This window comes from Oncorhynchus nerka, linkage group LG18 (genome assembly GCF_034236695.1).
Source record: "Oncorhynchus nerka isolate Pitt River linkage group LG18, Oner_Uvic_2.0, whole genome shotgun sequence".
In the NCBI taxonomy this organism is placed as follows: domain Eukaryota; kingdom Metazoa; phylum Chordata; class Actinopteri; order Salmoniformes; family Salmonidae; genus Oncorhynchus; species Oncorhynchus nerka.
In genome coordinates, this window is record NC_088413.1 from 40,167,366 (window position 1) to 40,189,372 (window position 22,007).

General features: G+C 44.1%; 1 protein-coding gene across 2 annotated transcripts; it reads right to left on the reverse strand.

Moving 5' to 3' along the window:
- Positions 1 to 9,408: 9,408 nt before the first annotated feature.
- zfp36l1a (zinc finger protein 36, C3H type-like 1a) lies at positions 9,409 to 14,207 on the reverse strand. Of its 2 annotated transcripts, none has more exons than XM_029687645.2 (2): positions 13,998 to 14,207; positions 9,409 to 12,707 (listed from the first exon to the last, which is right to left on the reverse strand). In XM_029687645.2, exons 1-2 carry the CDS (start codon positions 14,046 to 14,048, stop codon positions 11,610 to 11,612), a joined length of 1,149 nt encoding a protein of 382 aa, XP_029543505.1. In that variant the 5' UTR covers positions 14,049 to 14,207; the 3' UTR covers positions 9,409 to 11,609. The 2 variants fall into 2 exon arrangements, with proteins under 2 accessions (XP_029543505.1, XP_029543506.1); XM_029687646.2 differs by lacking the exon at positions 13,998 to 14,207 and adding an exon at positions 13,413 to 13,951.
- Between the last annotated feature and the right edge of the window lie 7,800 nt (positions 14,208 to 22,007).

A 22,007-nucleotide genomic window follows, 5' to 3' on the forward strand; every position in this document is an offset into this window, starting at 1 on the left:
AGGAACGCTGCAGTTGATGTTTTACAGTAAGCCAGGTGAGGAACACTGCAGTTGATGTTTTACAGTAAGCCAGGTGAGGAACACTGCAGTTGATGTTTTACAGTAAGCCAGGTGAGGAACACTGCAGTTGATGTTTTACAGTAAGCCAGGTGAGGAACACTGCAGTTGATGTTTTACAGTAAGCCAGGTGAGGAACACTGCAGTTGATGTTTTACAGTAAGCCAGGTGAGGAACACTGCAGTTGATGTTTTACAGTAAGCCAGGTGAGGAACACTGCAGTTGACGTTTTACTGTAGTTTTTTTCTTTTTTTGTAGCTAATTATTTTTGCTTTGATTCAGAGAAACCTATGTTGTGATTTTATTGTATTTCATCAATAAATGTCAGATTTTGTTCAATGATTCCACTGTCTCTCTACTAGTCCTTTTACAGTGATCTATTTACGTGTAGTACCATAATGAAACATGTATCACATCATTTGTATTACAATATTTAATGATTGTTTGAACAACTTCATCGTGAAACTATCGGTATCTTGTGTGTGGCGGATCTAAATGAATGTTCCTATGGTATTTCATGATACATTAGTTATTTGAACCTATGATTCTGCAAGTGCAAGGTTTCTTTAACGATATGAATGCACAATGCAATGTTTTGAGCATTGGACAGCCTGTGTTAGAAGTAATGACTGTTTTGAGTTTTGTGTCTAGAGTTTTGAAAAATAACCACAAGGTTCTGAAATTAGTGCCAAAGTGATTGTTAAAAACTGTAATAAAAGCCATTAACATCCATCACCCCAAGCCCCAGCCCAGTCCCAACTCTATCCTCCCCAGTTCCAGCACCACACCCCCAATCCCCGCTGATCCCATAGGGTGTGTAAAGCAGGCCACTAAGTATTTTACCATGTGGGCCCCTGTGAGGCTGCGATTGGGCTAGGCTGGGCTGACTAGGTGTGTGTGTGTGTGTGTGTGTGTGTGTGTGTGTGTGTGTGTGTGTGTGTGTGTGTGTGTGTGTGTGTGTGTGTGTGTGTGTGTGTGTGTGTGTGTGTGTGTGTGTGTGTGTGTGTGTGTGTGTGTGTGTGTGTGTGTGTGTGTGTGTGTGTGTGTGTGTGTGTGCTGCTCCAGGCAGGGGAAGGGGCAGGAAGTGGAGCGGGCCAGGAGAGATGACGCTTTCTGAGAGCCTGTCCAAGTAAACAACCCCCTAACACACACACACGCGCGAGCACACACACACACACACACACACACACACACACACACACACACACACACACACACACCCATGCTGCTTGATCCCACAGTCTTGCCTCTTGTTTATTGTTTTGCTCCTTTGCACCCCAGTATCTCTACTTGCACATTCACCTTCTACACATCTATCACTCCAGTCTCTATCACTCCAGTGTTTATTGCTAAATTGTAATTATTTTGTCACTGTGGCCTATTTATTGCCTTACCTCCCTTATCTTACCTCATTTGCGCACAACTTTATATAGACTTTTTTTTCTATTGTGTTATTGACTGTATGTTTTCTTAATTCCTTGTGTAACTCTGTGTTGTTGTTTGTGTCGCACTGCTTTGCTTTATCTTGGCCAGGTCGCAGTTGTAAATGAGTGTGTGTGTGTGTGTGTGTGTGTGTGTGTGTGTGTGTGTGTGTGTGTTTATGCCTGTGTCTGTGTGTCTGAGCAAGTCCTTACCTGCGTGCCTGCGTAGGTGTGTGCTTATGCGTGTGTATGCAGGTATAGTAACGGCAGGATGAGGCCTTGCTGATCCCAGCCAGGTTGTGGTGTGTGCGTCAGAGAGTCTCCTGGTAGACCAAGTGTTTCTGGGAAGCTAGCGGTGTAACAGACACAGGTGGGGAATCAGTTAGCTTCTCTAGTCTGATTTACAGATACCTCCTCTTCTGCCTCCCATTGTGTTGCCTTCCTCTGGGATCTCCTCTCTCTCTCTCTCTCTCTCTCTCTCTCACACACACACACACACACACACACACACACACACACACACACACACACACACACACACACCACTGACTGGATACTTCTCCATCTGCTGTTATTCTCTCTCTGCATGCTGCTGGATAACAACGATGCCTGATTTTGTATTGTCTCCTTATTGTACATATCGTCATGAATTTTACTTGTCATTTCAACTTACAGAATGCCATTGTACCTAGTGTTGATCGAGACTGTGATACTATAAACTCCCACAGACAACAAATGGATGTGCCACTCAGTTCGACCTGAGGTGCATTGGAAAACAGTTGACAGTTGAATTTACTTATCCTTCCCTTCGGGGCCAGAGCGGGGATTATTAGAGTTCAACATCTCACCACAGTAAAAAAAAACACAACTGAGATTGTTTTGTAAATGTGTGCTCAGATTTCTCACAGAGGCCTTCCATCTAGGTAAAGGCCGTACCTGGAACCTGTCTGTCAGGCCTGTTCCTGTCCTTCTACACTAACCCTCATGGTTAACCTGCTAACCTGCTGAGACACGCACACACACCCACACACACACCGCATGTGTGTGGGTGTGAGATCTTTGTTTTCTCAGGCTCAGTCCTTATCTCTCCTCTCAGGGTCTGAGTGCCAACAGAGATCATTGTGAAACTCAGACAGAACGCCCTTTAGCTATTCCTCTATCCCCCAGGTCATATCTGTCTGTTTCCAACTCAAACACACCAATGATACAGTTTTGTTTATACTTGATAGAGAGAGAGGGGGGGGACAGAGAGACAGAGAGAGAGCGCGAAAGAGAGAGACAGAGAGAGAGCGCGAAAGAGAGAGACAGAGAGAGAGAGAGAAAGAGAGAGACAGACAGACAGACAGACAGACAGACAGACAGAGAGAGAGAGAGAGACAGACAGACAGACAGACAGACAGACAGACAGACAGACAGACAGACAGACAGACAGACAGACAGACAGACAGACAGACAGACAGACAGACAGAGAGAGAGAGAGAGAGACAGACAGAGACAGACAGACAGACAGACAGACAGACAGACAGACAGACAGACAGACAGACAGACAGACAGACAGACAGACAGACAGACAGACAGACAGACAGACAGACAGACAGACAGACAGACAGACAGACAGACAGACAGACAGACAGACAGACAGACAGACAGACAGACAGACAGACAGACAGACAGACAGAGGGAGAGGGAGAGGGAGTTTTACTGCTTTCATTCATCCTCATCATTTTCTATCTTTTGGTTTATCATTTACAGTGGTGGAAAAAATACTAAATTGTCATACTTGAGTAAAAGCAAAGATATCTTAATATAAAATGACTCAAGTAAAAGTTACCCAGTAAAATACTACTTGAGTAAAAGTCTAAAAGTATAAATAATTTCAAATTCCTTATATTAAGCCAGACGGCACAACTTTCTTTCCTTTTGCCAGAGGCACACTCCTGAACTCAGATAAAATTTACAAACAAAGCATTTGTGTCTAGTGAGTCTGCCAGATCAGCAGTAGGGATGACCAGGGATGTTCTCTTCATAAGTGTGTGAATTTGACAATTTTCCTGTCAAAACGTAACGAGTACTTTTGGGTGTCAGGGAAAACAAACGGAGTAAAAAGTATATTATTTTCATTCGGAATGTAGTAAAGTAAAAGTAAAAGTTGCCAAAAAAATATAAATAGTATAGTACAGATACCCCCCCCAAAAAAAATACTTAAGTAGTACTTTAAAGTATTTTTAACTGAAGTACTTTACACCACTGATCATTTATCATTAGCTTTTTGAACTGCGTATATTTCTATGACAACTGGTATCTACAACCATGAGAATTTATTCTCTCTTTATGTCCCGATCTGGAAACAGTCATCTGTTTCTCATCTCTAAATATAAACATGATCTGTAGGCTACTTGTCAGAGGTTCTGCTCTAGTAGTAAGTTAGTAAGACAGAGGCTGAGCCTGAAATGGAACCCCCAATTCCCTGCATAGTGCACTACTTTTGACCAGAGCGATATGGACCCTGGTCAAAAAGTAGTGCACTATGTAGGGAACAGGGCGCCATTTGGGACTCAGGCAGTCACATCTTCTCTGGGCTTCCTCTTTGAAGTTTGAACTTCGTCGGTGATGTCATCCTCCACAGTATCGGTTGTTTGTATCAAAAGTCATTTTTTACTACTTTACTCGGGTCCCGTGTGTGTTTGTGTGTGTGTGTGTGTGTGTGTGTGTGTGTGTGTGTGTGTGTGTGTGTGTGTGTGTGTGTATGTGCCCGGGTATATAAATAATTGCCCCAATTACACCTTTCCCTACGTGTTGTCTCTCTGCACCGATGCCGTCAGGAAACAGATGCAACCAAACCCAAATGAGAAATCTCAGAAAGGACTCAGTGATGGAATGAAACCAATCTAATTTGCTGTTACTTCATATCAGCTATTTGACTGGCTACCGCATCTTATTCTTCATCATTTCCCATCCATCCATTGACCCAGGCTTAGTGCTTTGTGACAGAATCATCACCCAACCATTAGGGAAGAACTCAACCCCAGAGCTCAATGAGAGGCAAGTGTTGGGTGTTTGTTTTGTGTCACTAGGTAGAGTTGCTGGGTCTGTTTCCACCAGAGGAGGCTGGTGGGAGGAGCTATGCGAGGACAGACTCATTGCAGTGGCCGGGATAGAATTTTTGGAACCGAGTTAAACACGTAGTTCCCATATGTTTGATGTGTTTGATATCGTTCCATATATTCATTTCCAGGCATTATAATGTCCTCCTATAGCTCCTCCCATCAGCCTCCGTTGGTTTCCCTGTGAGACGGACATCTATCTCTTACTCAGCGCCCAGGGAAGCTTCCTCATCTCTGCCTCTCCCTTCCAGACCTGGGTTCAATAACAATTACAAAATATGTCAAATACTTTATCTGTGCTTGATTGAGCTTGCCTGTTGCAATGGAACTGATAGATAAGCCCCAGACAAACCCAACCTACCTGGCTCTCTGGGCAGGCTAAAGCAAATGCTGAAAAGTATCTGCAAGAGTTCAAATACTATTTGAATCCAGGTCTTCTCTCCTACCCAACGTGTTTTCTCTCTCTCCTTTTTAGGTCAAGGGTAGACACTTGAAAAATCATGTGACACTGGATACTGTCAGCTAATGTGCATGACTAAAGTCAGCATGGTGTCACAGTCATAGGCCTGCTGCTGCATAATAGGTGTGTGTGTGTGTGTGTGTGTGCGTGTGTGTGTGTGTGTGTGTGTGTGTGTGTGTGTGTGTGTGTGTGTGTGTGTGTGCGTGTGTGTGTGTGTGTGTGTGTGTGTGCGTGCGTGCGTGCGTGCGTGCGTGTTCGTGTGCTTGTGCGAGCAACAGGAGTGTCTAGGTTACGTAAACAGCATCAATCAGTTGTCTTATTGACCTGCTATCCGTCTAACTCTTACCACCACAGAGCTACAGAGTTTAGGAGATAAAGAACCAGGCCGTGTCTCTGGTTCTCATAGTCCTATTCCCTGGCAAAGTAGCCTAGCTCTAGCTTGAGTAACATTGTGTCCTCCAGAGGCATGCTATGCAAGCAGTGAGAACGCTAAGAGTTCAACAGTTTGTTTGTCTGATCTCTACACTCTGGACTCGGATTGTTTCCGATTGTGTCCTTGACGTTTTACCCAGTTTGAAAAAACTGATGAAATACCCACAAGGCTCTGGCTCTGGCACAGTCCTCTGGACAGCCCTTAACCTTACCCTTCATTCATTCTTCATCTGACCCATGTAATGTGGGTACACACACTTGCATACATCCATGCGGCACGTACATGTAACAGTGTAACTTTCGTCCAAGGTCTCAGAGCGAGTGACGTGACCGATTGAAACGCTATGAGCGCGCACCACCGCTAACTAGCTAGCCATTTCACATCAGTTACACACACACACACACACACACACACACACACACACACACACACACACACACACACACACACACACACACACACACACACACACACACACACACACCAAGGAGAGGCTGCTGAGGGGAGGACGGCTCATAGTAATGGCTGGAATGGAGTCAATGGAATGGTATCAACCACACGAGAACCACTTTTGATACCATTCCATTGACTCTGTTCCAGCCATTGTTATGAGCCGTCCTCCCCTTAGCAGCCTGCCCTGACACACATAACCACACTCCAGTTACCCTTACACTCTCGCTCAGCTGTGACCAGAGATAAGGGGAAAATAGTGTTAGCACATTCAGCTCTCTCTCTGTTTGCTCCCTCTCCTTTCTCAAACAGAGAGGGAGAACCAACCACTGATATGACCATTACAAAGTTGTACCCAGAGCAGGACTGGCTGTGGCACAACTTAAGCCTGGCATCAGCCTAGCTATTTTGAGCTCGGTCGGTTTTCCAGACAGATTCTACTGTCAAATAAATACTCTCCTACTGTACGTGTTGGCTGCCACCGCGTCAGCATAATGGAAAGTCAACTGCAGAGGTGGTGTCATTATGGAAGGCGTCAGCATGTTTCAAAGGGTTGTTGCACCCCCGAGCAGAGCGCCCCCCTCAACTTCGTCCTTCTTGAGGTTTTAAGTGTGCATGCGTGCGTATGTACGACCACTTCCTGTGCACGTACGTGATGCCGCTACAGTCTATGTAGGCAAATTACCAGCTCATAAACAGGATGCTCTTGTATCACACATACAGTATGCAGATTCATTTCCCTTGAAAGGCCGCAAACGGAAGGAAAGCATGGATGGTGAGCACAAGCTGTTCTCACCTGGGCTGGCTTGAGTAGAGGGAGATGGAGAGAGAGGTAGAGTTTTCGGTCACAAAAGTCTGCAGGTGTAATGCATTATGATGTACGCACGGGCGGCTGGTGGCACTTTAATTGGGGAGGACGGGCTCATAGTAATGGCTGGAAAGGAATTCATGCAATGGTGTCGAACACATCAAACACGTGGTTTCCGTCGGTTAGAGACTATTCCAGTCACCCCACTCCAGCCGTCCTCCCCACACCAGCCTCCTGTGATTGTAAGACATGTCATGAGCATGTATAATGTATAGTTTTCTACTACTTTGTTCTATGGAGAAGTTAAGAGCGTTCACTTTGTTTCTTAAACTGCTGCTCTGTTCTTGAGGGATTCTTAGGGTTGACTGCCAAAATAAAGTAAACACTTGAGTAAATGAGGGATACAACGTTTTGTACATTGACAGCAGGTGCTTCCCACACAGGTGTGGTTCCTGACTGAATTAAGCCATTAAAACATCCCATCCTGCTTATAAAAATGGCCAGTCGCCTATAATTGTGGCTACTCTGGCTTGAAGGAGAAGTCTCAGTGACTTTGAAAGACGGGTCTCAGATGAGCATAGGGCGTTTCAGGGGTGCGTGTGCGCGTGCGTGTGTGTGCGCCCAGTCACCAAATCTCGATCTAACTGAACACTTACGGAAGATTTTGGAGCTGCGCATGAGACAGCGTTTTCCACCCCAAACAACAAAACACCAGATTAGGGAATTCATCATGGAGGAATGGTGTCGCATTCCTCCAATAGAGTTCCAGACACTTGTAGAATCTATGCCACGGTGCATTGAAGCTGTGCTGGCGGTTTGTGTTGGCCCCAACGCCCTGTTAAGATACTTTATTTGGGTGTTTCCTTTATTTGAGCAGTTACTTGTACATTTCCTTGGGGCTACACAGCCTGGTCTCATTGATTAGACCCATAGTAAATGTAAATCTGGGACACTCAAATGATATGTTACATTTGGTATAACATGAACGTCTAACAACCCAAAGGTTGCGTGTTCGAATCTCATCATGGACAACTTTCGCATTTGAGCTAATTAGCAACTGTGCAACTGCATGCTACTTTTTAGCTACTTTGCAACTATTTAGCATGTTAGCTAACCATTCCCCCTAACCCTTCCAGCTAACTCTTCCCCTAACCCTTTAACATAAGTCCTAACCTTAACCTTCACCCTAATACCTAGCCAATGTTAATGTTAGCCACAATAAATTGGAATTCGTAACACATAAGTTTCGCAAATTCATAACATATTGTACGTTTTGCAAATCCGTAACGTCATATGAATTGTAATCCGCAACATATACGAAATGGATGATGGACATCCACAAATGAATACATACCATGTGAAACTTAACATACCATCCTAAATAAATGGAATGTCTCGAATTTACGCACAGAACAATACGAAATGATCTGAGGCCAGGTTGCTTTACAACACTGAGGTAAAGGCTACATGGCACCCAAAGATGTTTAAGCAAACCTTGTTTGCACAGGTGGGCAGTCTCATCTGTCTACCTGTCATGATTTGAAAGAGGGGGAGGTAGAGGCCTGGGCCTAAAGTAGTACCAGGTCCACAACAGGTGCTCCCTCTCCCCTGGCCTGTTCAGGGCAACACAAAGGAACAAGATAATCTATCAGAAGCAACAACCTGAACTGAGGAAACAGGAAGGGGCTTATGGGTCAACTGACTGGGGCAGCACTCGGCATGGTAAAAGTTAGTTCCATTAGGAGTTAGTTCCTGATCTTCTCTGGACTTCTCTGTCATCTAATACAAAACTGAGGGTAGAGGTGTCTGCCTGGTGCAATCAGAACAAATAAAGTAGTCCGGTAGTCATGAAACAGGAGAAAATGTTTTTTTTTTTTACGATGGGTGAATTGAAGCGGTAGGTAGACCAACTATCTGTAGTCCAATAAGAAATGCTCATTTTAATTTGGGATTTCGTAACATTTTTGTGCCCTACTGAACATGACCCGTACCATCGTCACTACACCCATCTCTATGTTTCTTCTCGCTGACTGACTGGCTCGCCATATCAGCCTCTCATAACCTTAATGACCTGATCGACATTTCCAGGTAAAACAGAGCATGGTTTCAGTCTGTGTAATCAAACCAGCTCATTCAGAGTTTGATCACCCTGGGACAATCTCCTAACAGGTCTGTCTAGTCCACCAATCACCAGGCTGCTCCCTCTCCTGTCTACCAATCTGCTCTCTCTCATGTCCACCAATCATCAGCTGGCTCATTGAAACTCCCTCCACCCCACATACGGTACGCACTGATCTCTTCCTGTGCCATGTAATGTTTAACTAATGGAATCAATAAACGATACCGTTTTCAGCTATTTATTGGTATTGAGTATGTATTAACGTGTCGTAAATGTAACAGGCTGTCTGTGCTTGGTAAGGTTAAATCAGTGTCCACATCTGTCACCAAAAGATAAGCTGTCTGCGGGACATTTTGTTATGGGACGTGCTGCAACAGGAATCTCTTTTCATAAATGGTCATTTTCCCCTCAGCAACAAATAGTCTGACATATGGCATCAAAGTCTACTGGTGCAGCAAGGTAAACATTGTGTACGAGCTCTGTTAAATGTCCTGTCAATCAAGATGTCTTCTAATCAGTTCACTAGTGGGTGAATGAATGAGTACACAACTATTGCTTCAAAAATACAGGGTTTATTGGTTAACTGCAATCAATAGTTACAAAAAGAGAAATCAGTTTTTAATATAAACTCACATAGAAATGACTGTAGTGAAAAACCATGGCTGGAAAAATACATTCAACAGTTGTACTTTCTTTGTGTCAATAATCCGGTTTAACCTTGCTCAAAACTTTAAGGAAACACGGAACTAAAACAATTTCACCATCTTCCATCGTTTAATATAAAAGTCCTTAGTTTTGCTACCTGGAATGTATTCAAAAGTAGGCCCTTTATAACAGTTGCAAGTGAATCAAACATCCAATCAAAAACACAGATGTCTTCTCCTCAACCCATTTGGTCACTGCTATTGCTTGTAATACAAACAGTATTTTCCCTCTAAATCCTTGGTTAAGTGTATTACATAACATTCAGCCATAACCTTCCTTTAAACCCTACACTTAAATCAGGATGTGAGAGTGAACATGGGGATACTCATCATTATGTGTTGTAACTCTTGGTTTTACCACTTTAGTCATAATTATGAACGAGAATCCTGATTGGTCTCCATATGGAACCAAGCTGGTGTGATTTAATAGAATATACAAACAGCTGAACAAAGTAGGAACAGTAAAGTACTGTTACGGTCAGAGAAAACGTTCTAAAGAGTAAGGGAGGATAGGACAGTCACGGGATGATAATGCAACAGGTATTATTTTGCTAGAATTGCAGTCCAATAAGGGGCAAAACAAAATAAATAATCAAAATGCTAAAAAAAAGAAAGAAAATCCTGTATTTTTTTTGTTGCTTTAAATTAAGTTTTATTTTAAACAAAGTGTAGTTACAAATATTGTTGCAGTCATTGTAGTACAATATATTAAACTGTGGGAGAAGAAGAAAAAAGGAAACTGACAAAAACATCTTCACAATCTTTAGATTAATACCGAAGATCATAATTTAACATAAAAAGAAAATATATTCTATTGTTCATTATCCAGATAAATACAAAAATTAACAAAACAAAAAACTAAATGCATATGATCACCAATAAATATGTTTCGATAAGTTAAATAAGCAGTGACAAGCACCAATGCTTGGAAAGTTTTAAAACAAACAATAACTATAATAATAACAATAAAAAATGATACATCAAAAACCATAGAAGGGAGCAGGGAGATGTCAACAGTTGCTCCTCAGAGCCAGATTCTGATTCTATAGGGGAAAAGGAAAAATAAGATAGCTTAGAGATCCCATCTCAAGTTGCAGGAAGTGGAAGAACTGCACCATGGGAATGCTGGAATTCCCTGCTGCCTGCAGAACAGCATGGACGGAGGCGGGCTGGGGAGGAGAGAGGGAGCGGGACAGAAACCAAATCGTCGTCAAGGTTTAATAACCAGTTAGACATTAAAGACATCCTTCATTCCCAGAAACACAACTGCCAGTGACCAGCAACACTTCCTGTGTCTGTCAGTCACTTCCTGCTCCGGTCCTGCTCCGCTATTACATCAAATGAGACTCAACAAAGAATGCTTGAGAAGAACTATGACGGGACAAGTCGACGTTGAATCAAAAACTCTGACAGTAGTCCATCCATCCATCCATCCAATCAACTCTCGCACATGCTACGCACGAACCAACTGCCCCTGGCACTTTGTTTTAAAACTATTCATATCATTTCAGTTTATGTATTTTTTGTTGTTGCTCAAAGTCTGTAGTAAAAACAGCTGTGGTTGATCTGAGGGCAGAGTAGACCAGGGAAGTGCGCTTGAGAGGTGGTAACGTCAGAGGATGGTGGAAGAGTGGGGCGTGTGGTGCGATGATACACTCCCCGTGCCAAAGGCCCACTAGCACTGCTAAGTGTTCAAGAACAGAAAGACAGGTGGCACCTGGCAAAACAACAGTCTAACAATCTCTTTTTTTTTCTTTTTTCTCACACCATCATTCTCATTGTTCATTCATTTCCTCTCCCATTTTGGCACTACGCCAGAAGACAGGGTAGGCTGTATGGGGGGAGTAAACAGCAGGGAAGAGATTTCTGGGGTGATTTGAAAACAAGTTCCCTTAATTAAGTCACTTTATCCTTAGATCATTCAAACTTGGAACTAAATTGATATTGTTTTGTGGAGGAAAGGGGCAGGGGACCATGGTAGAGGGGAGTGCCATTGTCCATTCATTTTCTCTTTCTGGGAGGCGACGGCTAACGTACATTAATTAGGAGCAGTCTAGTCGTCAGAGACAGAGAGGCGGCTAAAGATGGGGAGGCGTCTGTTGGTGTCCAGGCTGGGGGACTCTGACCCGCTGAGACTGCCCCCTGAGCTACTCTGATACCCCTCCTGGTCTGACAGGGAGTCCTGTGGAGGGCTGGACGGAGACTCAAACATCTGAGTGGGGGACTCCGACATGGGCCTAAAGAAGTAGGGGGTGTTGGTCGGAGACAGGGGTGCAGGGGTGTTGGGTTCGGTCCCCGCGGGGCCGCCGGATCCCAGGCTGGGGCCAAACAGGTTGGCCAGCTCCTGGCTGGAATATGTGAAGGGGTTGCAGCTTGGCCACTCAGGCATCTCTTCTGGGGAGAACATGGGTGTAGGGGTGAGGCTGCCCTCTCCTCTCAGACCCCCGGAGCTGGGGAACCCTGCAAAGCTGTAACTGTGCTGCAGACGAGGACGCTCCAGCTTATTGGAGGAGAGCGGGGAGAAGGAGGATCCGGGAGGGGGTCCACGGCGCTCCTCTGCATTGTGGATGAAGTGACAGCGGGGACCGTAGGGGCAGAATCCGATGGTGTGGAAGGTGCGACACAGCTCGGTTTTGTATTTAGGGTGGCGGCTGAGAGAACGCAGCTCATGGATGCCGTGGGCGAACTGACACTTGTCGCCATACTTGCAGGCTCCGTTCTCCTCGAACGGACGGCACAGCTCCGTCTTGTAGCGGCTGGAGTTGACCTGGCTCTGCTGCTGGCTCTGGCTGTTGCATCCCAGGCTGGTAGGACTAGCCGGCCCCAGGCACTTCTGTAGGAGCCTCTCGCCTGTCTCAGAGAAGGAGCGGTCTCTCATGCGGTTCTCCTTGTTGCTGCCACTGATTAACCCTGAGGTGACGGAGCAGGAGGAGGGGTCTGATATCTTCAGGCTGTTGAGGAACTGGTTCTGGTGGAACTTGGAGCTGGGGTTGGGAAGGGTGACCGAGTGGTACACAGACACCCCTCTGCCCAGCGAGGGGGTCCCCACAGCCTTCCTGTCCCTGTCCAGCAGGGCTCCGGTGGGGGTGGACATGGCATGATGGGGGGAGCTCAGTATGTTGTTGTTGTTGTAGTTCAGCATCTTGTTGTTCTGGAAAGAGACAAAATATTAGATCTAAAGTCAATACAAAAACAAATGTATTTATATGCAAAGACCACAAGAAAGAGTGTTTTACATTTCGTAAAGGGAAGGAAAACATGTATAAAGAAATCCCTGAATGACCATTGATGTTCGTTTCGCATTAAATCCTAAGGCGGATGCAGACCTATAGAACAGAACAACAGCTGGTTTGGCAAGTTGCCCTACTGAGGAATGTGTGCCTGCAAAGTAAATGGCGCAAAGGAAGGAGAGCCTGAGAGCGATCATGGTCCCGGTTACAAAGGAGCTGCTGAATCTTTTTTTAAATTTAAATTTGAAATGAAAAAGCGAAATGAAAACGTAGTGTGAAGAAACTCATAATGGAAGGCATAGTAGGCTAGTAACGAAGTTCTCGTCAAAAGAACACTCGCATCAGGCCTAGATTTGCACGACTAGGTGATTAAATGGAATAATTTCGAAAGCATGTTTTGCCTCACACACAATATGTATGTATAGCTAACGTTACGTGGACCCTTATGCACAATAACATCAATTTAACTTCAAAAGTTGTTAAACATAAATACAGTACAACAACCCATGGGCTATGCGTTTCAAAACTGTAGTTTCAGGCACAAGTATATTGAAACTTGATTGAATGAATGCAACATCACGTCAAATATAAATCGTATTCATGTACATGCAATTATAGCATCTTACTTAGATTTGAATGACGTGTTGGTCAGCGAAAAGATCCCAATTGATCCAACTGCACACTACAAAATTAGTTTCGATCGCTAGGCTAACTGTTTCCATTGAATTAAATCATCAAAAGCACTCGTGGTTAACACTTCTTTCCTTGAGCAAAAGTAGCAGGCCAGCAAGTTTCCCGTTATATCACTCGAGTTAACCCGGTCGGACTCACTCTTATGACGAGATATTAGCAATCAAACAAGGAAACGAAAGTTAGTCAACAAAGTAAAAAAGAAAGAAAAAAAATCACAACAAGAGACATCATGCATCAGAGGCGAACACTGCGCTTGGCCCGAAAGCGCATCATGGAACTCACTCTCGGGTAAAGTTAGTTTGCAAGCTCAATGAGCAAACTACAGTAGTTACACTTTCGTGTCTTATCTACATGTCAACGGGCCCCTTTAATGCATTAGAAGAAAAGCGTAAACATTTTAAATTAAAACCACACAAAACTAGCCTAGTGAAATGTCGAATTCCAGCACTGACTTGCCTCCATACATTGGCTTGGAAAGAAAAAGCCGAGTAGAGGACTTTTTTTGTAGCTAAAGTTACCTTGTTCATTACTTCGCTGAAGTCGAATGGCGAAACCACTGCCATAGTCATCTTGGCAGCGTAGAAAATCAAATCCAAAAGAAGTTTTTTTTTTAAGTATGTTTTTTTAAAAATTGAAATTACACAGGATGGTAAGTTCTGTTTTGTCAACTTTTTTTGCCCTAACTACTAGTACACCCCCTCTGCCTCGCACCAGTTCCGCGCATTTCCTTTATAATCGTGTGCAGGAGGAGCTTGTAGTGACGCGGCTTTTCTTAGATCGAACCCTTTTTGTGTGTGTGTGTGGGGGGAGACAGTTGCACCAGTTGCAAAGCATTCTCTCAGTGCACATGTTGCATTGACTTTGAAACTCTAATAATACTTTTCTCCAAGTTTTCAAAACAAACTGTAATGCGTTAGACTTTCCCCTCTCATCTTGTTCAGTCTGCAGAATGAAGTTACAGCACAATGTTACATTCAATATATTGGAATCATCCAGGTAGGAAAAATGCCAACTAAACAATTTCCTATTCCATTTACATTTACATTTACAACATGCAGACTTGCACTTACAGAAACACTCGTGAATACATTTTCCAATGTAAGTGTTATGAGTCATGAGCCTAAACCCTTCAATCCATCAAGAAGCTTAGGCTTGTCAACGGTCTGCAAGGCCTATTGACTTTTGTTTGTTCAAAGTTGCAGGTTTTCTGCATGTCACGTTTTTGTTCAAGCAAGTTTTGAAGCCTAGTAGACACAGCGTAGCCTACTATCCCATCCCATCTTACTGTATTATAATCAACCACATACTGTACATTGTATTATTTGTCTAGGCCTACTTTATTACAAGTTGGGATGTCTAGTTTGAAGGTGTTCTAAACTTCCTCAACAACACTTTCCTCCAGCTCTTCTAGGCAAACAGTCAGAACTTGTTTACTTTGTAACCCCCCTCTCTCTCCACCCTCTTTTTCTCTCTCCCGTCTCTCTCTCTCTCCCCACTCTCTCTCCCTCATCCCTCCCCCCCATCTCTCTCTCTCTCTCTTTCTCTCTCTCTCTCCCCCTCTCTCTTTCTCTCCCTCTTTCTCCCCCTTCCCTCTCTCTCTTAATTCAACGGGCTTTATTGGCATGGCAAACATATGTTTACATTGCCAAAGCAAGTGAAATAAACAAAAGGGAAATAAACAAGGGAAATAAACAATCAAAAATGAATAGTAAACATTACACTCACAAAAGTTTTTTAAGTGTTATATTATTTGGCAATGTTTTAACAATATGCAAATAGTTGAAGTATCTTTCTCCCTACATAGTATCCTCAGGCTCCCTTCTGCTATCATCCTATTTCACACACACAACACACAGAAACACACACACACACACACACTGTCATTAATTTACTCTTAATTGTCCTGTTGAACAACCGACTTTCCGGTGGATTCTGTTAAGGCAGCCAGAATTAGTTTAACCCTTACCTACCTCGCTCAACTCCAGCCATACGTGCGCACACGCACGCAGGCAGGCAGGCAGGCAGGCACGCACACACGCATGCACGCACAGCACAGCCACATGTAATGCAGCAGAATTAGTTTAACTTGCTTCTACACCTGCATTGCTTGCTGTTTGGGGTTTTAGGCTGAGTTTCTGTACAGCACTTTGAGATATCAGCTGATGTACGAAGGGCTATATAAATACATTTGATTTGATTTGATTTGAGCCTGCAGCCTTGGCTCAGTTTACAATGAAAACCTGCTCTGTTATTTGAAATTCACGGACTGCTCCCTGATGATTGAACAGGAAGTCTCATTGGAAGTTACAGCATGAGAATAGGCATCCACTGTTCTACCATCTATTCAGTGCAGTTGCAGTGTTTCAAATCTATATTTGCACCATAGATGTAGGCTACATACTCTATATAGTGTAGGGCTATAATATTGTAGCCTGGGCAAACAGTGACCATGATTGAACAGGAAGTCTCATTGGAAGTTACAGCATGAGAATAGGCATCCACTGTTCTACCATCTATTCAGTGCAGTTGCAGTGTTTCAAATCTATATTTGCACCATAGATGTAGGCTACATACTCTATATAGTGTAGGGCTATAATATTGTAGCCTGGGCAAACAGTGACCATAGGAGTTGGCAAGACAGCACAAACAGATCTGGAGCCAGGCTAATAATATCTAGTAATATTGTAATCTTCTCTATTCATTCCCCATCAGGTTATTTACAGATAGGTAGGCTATAGGCCTGTAACCTAATACCATAGTGATCCCACCATGTTCAGACACATAACAGGCAGCCACAATCAAGTCGTGTATGCAAAAAGAACTAGGTAACCCTATATGCAAATCTATGTAGTCTGCCCTGCCTCGACTAACCTACACACACGCACGCACGCACACACGCACGCACGCACACACACACACACACACACACCTGTAATCCATGACAGAGCAAGAAAGAAAGAAAGAAAGCTGAGGGTGAAGGAGGGAGGAGAGGAGAAGAAAAGGAGCTGTTAAAAAGGTTGGAGGAGGGGGGGGGGGGTGAGGGAGGTGTAGATTTATAGAGGACGTTTATTACTACACACTGGCCTGGGGGGAGAGGGGGAGGAGGAAAGGAGAGGGCCAAAACATTCATCCCCCCCATTCCTTTCCTGCTTTCCCTTCTCTTCCTTTCTCTTCCCTTTACCCAGCAGCCATGCAACGCAGCGGGGCCCTAGGGACTTAGCTATGTTGACGTTTGTTTTCAATTGAATTATTCTATTTGAGTTGAGAGATCAGGAGACAAAACAGAAACATTCTTGGAGCTCTCACAGGGACTGGGAGGGGAGGCTTGGGCTTGGAGTCTAGGCTGAGGAATGACTGCAGTTATTTTGGAGACAGTGAAGAAGAGGAGTGTGTGTGTGTTGTGTTTTACGAGGACTCTGAGCTGTATGGAGTTATCTCATCTCATCGCCCCCTGGAGTGGTTTTAGCCTACAGACAGACCGGATGGAATGACAGACATAGCTGAGGGAAAACATGTCTGTCTGCAGTTCAAAGAATGTTCCTGATTAATAAGGTGGATCTGATCCATTGCCTCCTGAGGAAGAAGCCTGTGTGTGTGTGTGTGTGTGTGTGTGTGTGTGTGTGTGTGTGTGTGTGTGTGTGTGTGTGTGTGTGTGTGTGTGTGTGTGTGTGTGTGTGTGTGTGTGTGTGTGTGAAGAGAGGCTTCACTGTATGATGTATACTGTATGTGGCTTTCTTCCTGGTCTTTGGATAAGGCACCTGCTTCCTCCCACCACCACAAACAAGCAGGCTGCTCGGTCAGAGGATATCAGATATGACCCTTACAGATCCAATCCTTACAGCCAGCCAGTCAGCACTGGTTTGAATTGCTCACACCCAACTCACAGGCAAAATAAATCAGTGACTCTCTATCGGTTTCTATCAGCTCCTCTGTAGGCAAACACCACGGTCTGGAAGTGGATGCGAGCTTCGTCATGCGGCGGCAGGCTTCTCTTCGCAGTGTCATTCTGACTCCATCCTCCTTGATCTCGCTGTCACCCCTCCATCCTCCCTTTCCACAGTAAGGTCAAGGCTGTCTTCCTTTGCTGCAGGCTGTAGGGCTTTAAATGTTTCCTATGAGAGAAGAAGAGGGAGCTGAGCTCCCCAGCCTTTCCAGCCCTTATCTGACTGTTTGGATATGTTGTGATGTCATCCTCCTGTTTGAATCATCCGGTTGCTGGGGAGGGTAAGGAGGGTTGAGACCTGAAGACACTGATCATGTTTTCTGATGTTATGAAGGGGAAAGAATCATGTGAATTGAGATGAAAGGAACATCCAAACTTGGTGTTATCAGAAGAGACCGGGGATGTGGATGGCACAGGGGGTTGGTGGCACCTTCATTGGGGAGAACAGGTTCGTGGTAATGGCTGGAGCGGAATTAGTGGAATGGTATCAAATGCATTAAACATTTGGTTCCAGGTGTTTGATGCCTCTCCATTTGCTCTGCTCCAGACTTTATTATGAGCCGTCCTCCCCCCAGCAGCCTCCTGTGGTGGATGGAATAATATCCTGACTCGCTGAGAGGCATGTCAACAGTTGATTGCAGTTCTCTGTTCCATCCTGTAGAGGGTGTGCTTCTCCCTTGTCCACATTCAATCACTTTCCTTTAGTCTCTGTCTCTCTCTCTCTCTCTCTCTCTCTCTCTCTCTCTCTCTCTCTCTCTCTCTCTCTCTCTCTCTCTCTCTCTCTCTCCCGCTCTCTTTTTGCGAGTCTCTCTATTCCCCTGTGTTTCTACCACATCTTCTCCTCCTACGCACCTTTCCCTCCTTCCTCCCCGGGTTCTGTTCTTCAGTTCTTTCCCCTGCAGGGGATGAGAGAGAAGCCCCTGTGATTGTCTCCTTTCATGTTTAATGTGATGTTTACTAAGTCTCCGTCCCAAATGGCACCCGATTCCCTATATAGTGCATTATTCCTCACTAAAGTAGTGCACTATAAAGGGAACAGGATGCCATTTTGGACACCGTTTCCATGGGAAGAGTTGGTTCGTCAGGATGACTGTGGTCTTCTTGCTCTGTGTTTTGTGTGGCTGGGGGGGATAGAGGAAAATAAAAAAGAGAAGAAGAGATTAATTGTCCATAAAAGAGTAGCCACAATATTGTTCGCGGCGTACCACCAGCTGCTCTTACTGTTCCCATGAAACACCGCCTCCTAAATGACCATCTACTACCACCCCTACACACACACACACACACACACACACACACACACACACACACACACACACACACACACACACACCTTGCATGTGTTCCAGTGGCAGAGGTGGTAGGGTGGAGCATTGTGTATATATTATTTTATGATCATCCTGACACACAGCACAGCTCACCCATGACCTCTGGGAAACACACATTATGAACATGATTCGCTTGGACCCTCTCAGTGTCTATTCAAAGCAACATTATACAAGAGACAGGATTGTGGAATCTGAAAGACAGAGGAAATGGAACATCTACATGCATAACTTCCCTCATGGGAAAAGAACGTTCTTGAATTGAATTCTGTTGAGTTAAGTTGAATTGAATTCTGTTGAGTTAAGTTGAATTGAATTCTGTTGAGCTAAGTTGAATTGAATTCTGCTGAGTTAAGTTGAATTGAATGTTTACCCACTTTTGAAAAGCAGATACTGTTATAACTGATGAGCATTTCACCTATCCTGACAGTTTTCTTTTTGGAAACGCTTTGCTCGCGAGAGTTTGTAGACTGGCAATTGATAGTGTGCAACTTTGTACAAATCTGTATTTGATTAGAAGACACCGCGTCTTTGTGAGATTCATTTGATTGGTTGTTCTTCCTCGGGGAAGAAAGGAGAGGAGAGGAGAGAAGAAAAGAGGAGGAAGTGATTACGTATTTTTGAGCTGTCCTGAATCAACCCAAGGCGTGGAGTTGTAAGACAGATCACATCATCTTCTGACAACTTGTTTGGTTTAGTTGGTCCAACCTGTGATTTCTCCCAGTGCTGCATCTCTCCCTGCTCTCCCTCAAGGTGCCCATCCGTCTGTATTCCAACAACTGTCATTATAGTTATCCTCAATCTGTCCAAATAGAGCTCAGCTCCTAAACCTGCAACTAATGTTCCACACTTGCACGTTTGTCTCACGTTGTGTTTTATGGAGAGACTGAATGTCTGTAGGTTAGCCTGTAATACCCTGTAAGTGAAGACTGCATTGGCCCTAAATCTCTTTGGGCCAGGTTAGATTCAGGCATGTTAGTGAGTGGTTAGGGTAAGTGGTAGGGTAAGATTACGCCTTGGCATGCCAGTAGGCTATGTCTGCTGGTATGCATGTGCCTATTGCTGTATGGGAACAGAGTCTCTTTAACATCAGATAATAGAGGATTGTGGTCATCTGTAGTGACTGAACCCAGTGGTCTGTGTAAAGACAAAAGGTGTCTCTAGCCTGGTCTTTGAGATCTGTTTGGGCTGTACAGCCAACTCCTATGGTCGTCGTCCGAACAGATCTGGGACCAGGCTAAGGTGTCTCGGCTTCCGTAAGTGGCAGGTCATTGGTCGGACAGCGTCTTTGAGAATCCTCACCCAGTGGTGAAAAGTCTTTGTCTTGTTTTCCAACTGTCTCGTCAACTCAGTGAACTGTTGAATCTCCCCGGGAGGTGTTCTGTTCTTGTGAAACAAATTGACTCCTGTGCGTCTCAAATTGCACCCTATTCCCTATATAGTGCACTACTTTTGACCAAAGAGCTGGTCAAAAGTAGTGCGCTATATAGGGTATAGGGTGTGAATCGGAATGGAACCTCTGTTTAATGGAGAGATGATGAGCAGGAAACGACCCAGATGAGCAACAGCAGAGGTATGTGGAGAAAGATCAGGGGGCTATAATGCCAGAAATCACTCCTCTTTCTCCTTTTTCCACTTTTTCCAAAATGTCCAAATGTCTTCTCTCTCCCTCTCTCTCTCTCTCTCTCTTTCTCTCTCTCTCCCTCTCTCTCTCTCTCTCTCTTTATCCCTCAGTGAAATGAGGGATGAGGACCAGCTTTTTATGTTCATAAAGGAGCCAGAAAAGATCAATCCCTTTACCTCTTTCGATTATTATTTAACAAATGTGTTTTCAATCATCTCTTTGAGAGACTTTTTAAGACCCAAATGAGAACACATGATTGGCTACAGCCGGTGCGTGGATGGAGAAACACAGTAGCTATAGGAAATGGGTTTTGATAAAAGTGTACTATGTCCAGTCCAACAGGGGTTTGAACACTATTCTTTTGGTAAAGGAACACATCCAAACCCTCTTAACTACCATCTCTGAGTCTTTGACAATGGTCCAGTCCAACCTCTGCCCATAAACTGTTCTCTCTCTGCCCCCCCCCCCCCACCCCAAATAAAACTTTTACGTGTAAAAATCTCACTTTCACATGTGGAATTGCAGAATCGCATGCGGGGTTGAACTAGTGTTATTCCCCTCACATGTGAAAAGATGGTGTTATTAACATGTTTGAAAAGTTTCCACTGGTGGAATTAGGGTGACCACCTCTAAAAAGGAAAATGCGGGACAAGGGAACAATTTTGCGGGAACAGGGGGGGGCAAGTTAATAGATTGCATTCAAATGGCGACGTCGTTCTGCCGTATGAAGGTCACTGCATGATAAAGGGGCAATCCTTAGTTTCGACATCCATTTTTGTAAATTAATGATAATACCCCCATTGATTCTTGAAGAACACAACGTAATAATGCTTCTGAGCTTAGTTCGAACTGTCGTACCCCAACAGAACCCCAAAATATATACGTTTTGTTTTACTCCAATGTTTTGCAAGCAAAGTAAACGTAAACAACCACTTGTATAGCCTTAAAACACAATCAAAACTACCGTCCTTGCATCCATAGCGACGTGTATGGATTTGAGAGCGGTTGCATTTCTCCAGCCCCAGCCTTCATCTTTTTACTGAAACAGTGGTGGGGGAAACACGTTGTTCATGTTTCAATGAAGGATTTCTGCTTTAAACACCTTTACTAGAGTCATAGTGTTATTATATGGTGCAATCGTCTAGTAGAGTGAGTTCCTTTTGTGCCTTTAATATTAGGCAAAACTTCTGAAGTCGGGAACAACATTGTTAGTATTGTGAACAAAAAGAATGAAAGCAAAAACATAAACCCAAAGGTATTGATCGCAAAAGGAAATATTGTCAAGGAAAATAGATGCAGAAAAAATGTTTTCTGTGAAAAATGTGACATGATGACGTAATTAAATGAAACACCTCCCTCTTTCCTGCAACACCTCCCTATTTTTGGTTGTTACCCCTGCTTTTTATGCCTTTTCTTCCTGTTGCAAGTTTTTGCACATTCATTCCAACAACATAGTGTCTTTCATCCCACTGCTGGTTTACCTCTGAAGCTAAGCAGTGACGGTCCCTGGTTGAGAGACCAGATGTAGCCAGATGTGGTGAAAAAATAAGCATGTAACTTCACACATATCCACACATGTCAGACTCATGTGAACAAAAATACAACACTATATTTTTTCTTCATGTGACATTTCACA

Bases quoted from the DNA above. Each gene is read 5' to 3' on its own strand.
- zfp36l1a (XM_029687645.2), bottom strand. From the start codon at position 14,048: ATGACTATGGCAGTGGTTTCGCCATTCGACTTCAGCGAAGTAATGAAC. The intron at 12,708-13,997 runs GTAACTTTAGCT...GTCTCTTTCCAG, and splicing joins TCAGCGAAGTAATGAACAAG to AACAACAAGATGCTGAACTA.